The following is an 8,353-nucleotide window of genomic DNA, read 5'->3' on the forward strand; positions in this document are numbered from 1 at the left end:
GACCATGAATAACTAGAAATTCTTCTCCATCGATGCCAAACAGGTTATTCTCCTCTTGACTCCAGTTTAATGTTGTTTACTGGATTATTAGTCTTTGAAGAACCAAGTTATTTTAGCAAATTAACAGTTGCCTACAACCTCCTTCCTATGTTGGGCACCAGGATGGTCACACACTGCTGTGGGACGGCATCCCATGTTTTAAGCAACATGTTTTAAGTCGTGTTGATCACTTTGATGTGTTCAACAGGTTTGAAATCAGGGCTATTCAGTTTGCTTCACAGTGTCTCGCATTTCAAGAGACTACAAAGAAGCTCTGCATGAGTTTCTGTTTTTTTTTAACATGAAATAATTCTCTGCTTTCACTTTTAGGAAGCAGAATGAGACAGGGGCCAAGCATGAGTACAAGGTGAGTAGACATCACAAGTCCAGGTGGTTAGCTGATCGTGACCTCTTTTAGTTCATCCATAATGACCTCCCAGCCTTGGATCGACTCCATTCCCTCTCAAATCTTTCTTGTCATCAAGCTCACAAACGTTGCTGCCCCTCATTCTTTGTTCATCCTCTGCTCTGCCATGTCTCCTCCCTCTGAACACAGATGACAGCACCAAGGCTGCAACTCCACTTCTATTAAAGAGTTCGAGAAAAAGGCAGAGTGGGTGGAAGAGGACAGGAATTTCTGTACATGTGTTTGTATGTGCTCTCAATGAAAAGGTCTGTTTGCTCAGAGATGTTCTTTCCGTCAGTGGAGGATAATAGGATGATGTCAGCAGATTAAGTAACTTTAAAGCACGAAATGAGCAACAATGCTACTGAAACAGCCCTGGACATTAAATCACAACAACAAATATATTGACTTATTTATTAAATTAGAAAAAAATTAACTGATGCTAACAAATCGTTTGCCGTCAGTAATGTACACGTAAAATGTTATTGCGTGGAGTACGACTCTGGCAGGTTGGACAGAAAATGCAGCCGGATTTATTGGTCGAGTTTGGTGATTTTGAGTCTTTCTGCACACAGGCTCGACACAGCAAGTGGCCGCATCCCAGCCGGTAGATCGATGATGATGATGATGATGATGATGAGTAAACTGAGACTGAACGGGAACAGTCAGAGCACACCTTCCCATCTGCATAGAAAAATACAGGAAAGAGAGAGAGAAAAATGTTGACTGATACATAAACAAGTCTTTTAAAATTTTAAATCTTAAATTTCTTAAAACATTTCAGACTATTCATTATTTTTGAGTCTTTGTGGATTGGAAACAATCTACAATAACTTCAAACCTCTACACCATATCCTTGTTAATAAAAATCTTTAAGGTACATTTTGTACAATCCTTCCACTCTGAAAACTTGGCTGAATGATAATAAGCTTTAATTGTAGTGGGAGTTAAAGAAAAACAAACAAATAAAAACCCCCAATTTTAATCGTTTCAAACCAGATAATAATTTTGAAGTTTATATTTTTTAAAGACTTTACAGAAAGAAAAAAAAAGTAAAAAAGGCAATAAAAGCGAGGTTTAATCACACTACAAGTCTGACTGTAGACTTGTAGTGTCTTCAAGTCTAAAACTGCTTAGTCATTAAAACTGAGCAGTTTTATGATTATAAAAATTTGCATAAATGTTGCCTACAGTGCAGGACCTGTCATTACCTAAACTTGACTGAGCTGATCAACTGCAACACTTTTATTGGCACACAGATTTTGATAGATCACTTGTGACAAACCCAACCAAAATTATAAAAGATGTGTGTCAGTCACATTTTCCTTATACTTAGTAAGCCTCACGATATCAGTACACATTCAGCTGCAGACAGTATTTGCAGGAGAATGTAATAATGTAGACATTTTTTACATGTCTGTAATGAACATCTCACCATAAATATTGAAGATCAACAACACCAATCAGTCCTAAAGTTCTTGGAAACTACAGGGACATGGTGCAATACCTGTAGCGAGTCAGAGAGAACAGATTGTACCTGTGGATGAATTCGCAAAGCCTGAACTTTGGCACGCAGTCGACTGAGATGTACTTTCTGTTTGCTGGAGCAAGTTTGAAGTAAAGGAGGGTCGTCCCTGCAGGGCAGAGAGCAGGGCCTCGTCCAGGCTGGCTGAGAGCAGCTGCTCGTGGGAACTGGAGCTAAGCTCTGAAAACGAGCAGAGAGTGAGAAATAATAAATAACAATAAAACACAAAAACTGGGAAGATTTGTTTGGGAATCTGCTCGTAATTACAAAACCTGGTGAGCACAGAATGAAAACCATAAAGCGGAGCTGCTTGTATTTATGACGCATCCTTGCACTGATTTACAACTCCAGTTAGAAGTGGGATGTAATAAGGCAATTAAGTAAAATAAATTGTTGAAAATTAGAAAATGCTATCTAATTTAATGTTATGACCTAATAAAATTACTTAAGGATGTCTGCAATAACAAAACTTATTAAATTATGCAAGTCAAACATGAAAAAAACCCAGATTTCTGTGCCATTTTTCTTACTGGAGCTAAAGAGAAAGCTTAAGATGAATGGCTACTTAAGGAAGATGAAAACCAGCAGTCTTAAACCGCGGCAGCAGGGGAGACCATGGGACAAAACAGGAGTTGGTTTTATGTGGAAGGGAGCCTGTGACTGACAGTAACTGCCATTGAGTCAAATCTACCAGAACTTGCAGATAAACCTTAAACACAAAATGTTTTCCAGATGTAATAATATAAATTGCACTAAATAAACAGTTAACAGTGTTAAAGTCGTTCTGCAGTGGACTCACTGAAAACATGCATAACGTGCATCTTCTTAAAGACTTCTCTATCTTGTTTTTACTTCAGCTTTAAACATTTTTATGTTGCATTAAACAAGAGTCGTCGAGATCTGAGCTGTGTTAACATTGCATACAGTGTGCACCCCCAAAATTCAAATATAATTCACACTATTCAGAGTGCTGTACACCACAGCTTAAAGGACTTACAATTTTTTACAATATTTGAATATGACAGTAGAGGTGTAACATCGGGACATACTCTAATATTAGCTTAAAAGGTATGAAGAGTTTGATAATATGAGACTTCACCTCCAAGTTGTCATCGCTGTAGGCTTTGTAATCTAGTAAGGATCTTAAATTGAACACGTTATTGGTGAGATTTGCTAATTGTTGTGGTTCTAACACTTGCAACATGAACTGATAAAACTGATAATTCTTCTTCTCTCTGTGGATTTAAGCAAATAAATGAAAAAGCCCACAAATATCCTGAAGAAAGCAAGCATGACTTATTTAAGTATAAATACAGTATGTAATTGGTGCTGTAAACAGTGTCATAAGTGTAAATAACCAAGTTTATTTCTACAGCTACATTAAATATTGAGTGTGACAAAGTCTAACTTACTATTCTATATAACTTTATTTTATTTTTTAAAAAAGGATCTTGGAATGTCAAGACGTTTTGAGACAAATCAAGGAGTGTGATGGTGTCTGTATTTAGGAAAAGATGCAGCTTCAAGAAAATAACCTTTCATACTCGGTACTCACCTAAACCTGAATTATTTCTCTTTTTTTTGTTTTCAGAAGACAGTTGTTTTCCAGGTGTTGAAACTTCTCCTGAAATCTCACTTAAATCTCGTTTTTTTCTTCTGTTCACCTCTGATTTACTAGCCGTACAGTGTGTGTTGATATTGGACATATAAGTCCGGTTACTTGATGATGGTCCTGATTTATTATCAACTGCCATGTGAGAAGAGGTTTGGCTTGTATCTGTGTTTCCATCTGTGACAAGGTTAGCGTTACTGTTTATTGAGGTCTTAGTAAAACTTAGAGAAGTCTGAGAATGACCCTTAACAAAGGAGGTTACGAGTCTTGATGCTTGTGGATTCTGTCCCTGGTCTTGTCCTCCCACCGTCCCGTCTCTCCTCACCATCCCTTTCTGCAACAGGAAGTGGTCAATGCGGCTTTTAAGCTGGGGGTTGGGGAGGGGCTGGCAGGTGGAGGTGAAGGGGACGCCGGTGAAGGGGTCGTTTGGAGGTCGACCCCAAGCGGCTTCCCTCTTCTGGTACTCCTCCAGAGTGGAGGCGTCCACTGACATTCCACTGGGAAGCAGCATAGGGAGCGCCATTGTTTCCTGCGTCAGAGGATCCAGGAATTCTTCTGGGATGGAAAAACTAGCCGAACCAAAAAGAAAGCCAAAATAAATCAAACACTGTTTGTCTTCAAATGATTTCGTTCAGACTGAGTCATCGTGAAATCAGATGTTCTCATAAATTAAAATAAACATTACTCGAAATGTTCTGTACCTTAGGCTGTTCTGGAGGGTGTGTGTTGTTTGCCCGACGGGAGGAGAAAAAAAATCAGGGCGCTCCACCCGCCTTTCATTTCCCTCCTGGATTCTTTGAATCCTCTCCACTTCCTCAGCGGGGCAGCAGCGCGCAGGTTGCCCCCACACCGCCAAAGCCTTCAACCCCAGAGAAGACCCAGCACCGCCGCATGGTACAGTGACACGAAGCTGCGTCACGGCGCTCAGCGACTGCAGCCCCCGGCTCCACAGCTTCACCTGCCGACTGCTTGCCGGCGGTGGAGGAGGAGCAGAGAGAAATGGAGCTCGGGGACGAAAGTTTGAATGACTGAATGAAACTCGGGTTTCTTCTGTGAGTTCACAACGAGCAACCTGCTTGAACTCTGATTCAGAGCTCGACTGAGATTGGAAGTCTGTCTGTGGAGGCCCATCTTGAGCTTCTTCCTCCCACTGTTGGGCCTGAATACTCCACTGACTGCCATTACTCTCCCGAGACCGACTAGAAACAGGTTGATGCTTCTGTCTGTTCTTTATGGACTGGTCCTTTGCCTGGTTTTTACTCTGCGCCTGTCGATGAATCTGCCCAGGACTTAACAGAGCACTGACATCTGAACTTGTGCTGATCTCCAGTTTTTTGCAGGCTTGGCCCCGGTCCAATCCCCAGGGCCATAGCTCCACATCCACCCGGCTGAGCTCCACTGGGAAGCTAAACTTTAATGTCACCTTCAAGGGATAAGAGGAAAAATAGATGCAGAGATCAGCATTATATCAGCACATAAGTAATAATCAGAAATTGATAGAAAAAAATTATTGCTAGTTGTCAAATCCGATAGCAATACATACTTTTAAGTAGAATTGAAACAATTAATTGGATTAATCAAATTAATCTGACTAATCATGATGTGATGTGCATTCCTGCACATGAACAGATCGGTCGTGTCTGACTCCCAGTGACACCAGTGAGTCTATATAGTCACATGACAACAGTAATCTTCTTAATCTTCTCGTAAAACGCAATCTTTTTGTTGCGTTTCATCCCTACTGACTACCAGAGTCCTGAGGAATCTGGTAGAAAAAGAAGAAAATACAACATAAAGGCATGCCCACTGTACTGAGACAAAGATGAATACTGCAAAAGAATCCCTTACAACAGGTGACACACAGCCAGGTGTAGCCTGTCAAACCCAACAAAAGCATTTGACAGCCACTGAAAGCCACAGGAGCACCGTTGGTGTCTATTTCATGACTCAGTGACTGAGCTTTCACCTGGTCACAAATGACCATCATTCGGACCGGACCAAGAACAGGCGGGCAGCGGCGGAACTGATATTTAGTTACATCACTTAACTTCAGTTTGAAATTGTTTAAAAAACACAGTTGACACAACCCACACATCAGAGACTTTATTAATGGTGCCTGACGTCTGAACTGAACTTGGAAAGAAATCTTTTCAGTTTTCTGCTCCATCTTCTTGGAACCAGTTGCAAAAATACATAAATGTGAAGGAGTTGTTGTCACTAAATGCTTTTAAGGCTGTTCTCACTGAGTTCAAGAAATCATCTGTCTGGAAATGTTTTAACTCAGAAATCTTTTAATTAATTTATTTATGACAGAGTTTACTTTTTTGGGTTTTGCTGTTAATGTTCTGTAACCTATTGACCAGGATTCTCTTTCAAAAGAGTTACTGAACGTCAGTGGGATTTTCCTGATGAATTAAAGGGTAAATAAAATAAAAGCGCAAAAGATTTAAAGGCAATAGAATGAAATAGAAAATGTTTGAAGTGCTGGACGACTAAATTAAACTAAAAAAAGTAATTTATTCCACAATAACGAACAATCTTACATGCAAGGGTGGACGTAAGAAGTATTCCAACTTGAAGCCTTTTTTCCGTAGTGAAGGGTCTCCTGACACAATGTTTGTAACATCATAGCCATCTGCACAGAGCTAAAGATATAACATAAAAGATATGCACGTCAGTAAAAGCCTTAAACAGCATGTCTATGCATCTTTTTATCCTGACAAATGGCAATGATACCCATGGACAACTGTTTCTATGACAGAGGAGGAGGCAGCAGAAAAAGAGAGAAATCTGTAATTTTCTTGGCAGAATAAAAGGTACATATTATATGTCCTGAAAAAAGGCAGCCGTAATAGATTACAGAAATGGAATAAAAAGGACAAGGACAGTTGTGATTTATTCTCCCACGCTTCACATTGTACCCTTCCCTTTCACACAGCCTTCCTCCACATCCCTCCAGGAAAAAAAACAAAAAAAACGTCTCGTCTGAGTTTCTTCATAAACTTGAAAGAGCGACGGCTTTGAAAAAAATCTAGTATCGGTCTCTTTTGTGAGAGAGCTATAACTGTTGTCGATTCCTGTCACTTCATTATAGTAAAATTATTATCAGTGTTGGCATGTAAGAAAACAGCTTGAGGGTTGTACAGTTCTGTGAATAGGCGTTAAAACATGTCACACCTTGTTGCAATGAGCCGTTGTTGAAAAGTGTGGCAGACAGAGGTTCACAACCATATTCTGCAACCTGCAAAGACACAAAGTGATTTAAGAGCAAAACAATGTGATGCTTTCTGTAATGTACAGGCAACTTAAGGCCAAAGAAAAGTGATTCACTTAGGGATTCAAAAACTAATTTGTGTTTTCAATCTCTCGTTTTAGTTCATATAAATTTACATCCGCTATCCATGTCTCATTACCAAATTAAAAAGCAGTTTTAAGAGAGGAAGACTGCATCAACAGAACAAATAAATTGTGACTTACTCTCCTGTTTTCACCATAAGGTTTGCAGCTGTAGCAAAGGTCAGACTTTGGTTAGTCTTTGCAGCCAACATTATTCCATAAGGAAAAATGCTCAATTCAATGCCACCAGAAATTGAAGTATCTTTGTGTTAATCAGAAATCAAGGTAAATTATTTTTATTTATTTATCTGGGAGGATGTGCATCCTCAGCATGTGAGAACTCTGTGGCTTTCTGAAGCGTTTTAAAAGGTTTTTCCATAGATAGACAGATATGACCAAAGAGGGATCAAAACAATTTCTCTGTCTAAGAGTTTAATAGCTTGTGGTTTAATGGTGGCACTTACTCCTTTAGCTTCCAAAACATGACTGTTCAGAAGTTTTCAGACGCTGAAATATTTGTAAAACATCACATTTCCAATGCATTTCTTATGACAGCTCTGATTCAGACTGCTTACCGAGACAGTACAGTTCCTCATTTTTATTTTTACATTAGTTCACACTTTTTCATTTACATTGAGCTTTTTTCTTGTACACCTAAATTTTAACATTAAGGGATATTTTATATTATTTTTAGTGATTACAGTAGAAAACTGCTGCACAGAGTACGACAGTGTTCATGAATGCCACTGAAACATTTAATTTCACTGTATCTAATAAGTAAACTAACGTCTAACATGTTAATATATGTGTTTTTGTTACTGTATTTATTTGACGGCGGTCCATTGCAGCCGTACTTCATACAGCAGCTAGCAGCTAACAGATTTATCTGGAAATGCAAACGCTAGAACGGGCTGACGATATCAATAATCAAATTAATATGTAGGGAAATAAAAATAGTAAAACCTGAACACTTGCCTGCTCAGTTCTTTACTATTTCTCCTTTGGATATCTTTTGGAAACAGCTAGCAACAACATGCTACAAACACAACAACCGGTATGTCTACGGAAGCCGAGGAAGATCGTATTTGTGATTTCTTTCCTTCTTTTATTTATTTATTTTTATCAGCGCTGACTCATTTTCCCTTTTTTCTGGTTGACATCAGTTCTGGGTCCTGTTTGTTCTTGTTCAAACTCTGTTTTAAAGCCCAATGAAGAAATCGTTTCTGTATAGTTTACTTTACATGTCCTTCCAGTTATATGGCTGTATTTTCATTATTTATGCATCGTAAATATATTATGCAGCTGCACTCAGTTAAATGACTTCTGCAAAATGTGTCTTTATTCTGGTCTTTGTTTGGACCTCTGGTGATAGTACTGCTCTGTATTTATTTATATCTTCTTTTCAAGACTGATTTCATAGAGAATTCATTCTGTC

General features: G+C 39.0%; 1 protein-coding gene across 1 annotated transcript; it reads right to left on the bottom strand.

The window, feature by feature from the left end:
- Positions 1 to 851: 851 nt before the first annotated feature.
- On the bottom strand, positions 852 to 7,977 carry ubox5 (U-box domain containing 5). The gene is made up of 7 exons (XM_055039019.1): positions 7,894 to 7,977; positions 6,760 to 6,823; positions 6,126 to 6,227; positions 4,284 to 5,005; positions 3,526 to 4,151; positions 1,983 to 2,150; positions 852 to 1,129 (listed from the first exon to the last, which is right to left on the bottom strand). The coding sequence occupies exons 2-7, from the start codon at positions 6,811 to 6,813 to the stop codon at positions 906 to 908; spliced, it is 1,896 nt and encodes a 631-aa protein (XP_054894994.1). The 5' UTR covers positions 6,814 to 6,823; positions 7,894 to 7,977; the 3' UTR covers positions 852 to 905.
- Between the last annotated feature and the right edge of the window lie 376 nt (positions 7,978 to 8,353).

Source organism: Poeciliopsis prolifica, unplaced genomic scaffold (genome assembly GCF_027474105.1).
Source record: "Poeciliopsis prolifica strain line A6 unplaced genomic scaffold, Auburn_PproV2 SCAFFOLD014, whole genome shotgun sequence".
NCBI lineage: Eukaryota > Metazoa > Chordata > Actinopteri > Cyprinodontiformes > Poeciliidae > Poeciliopsis > Poeciliopsis prolifica.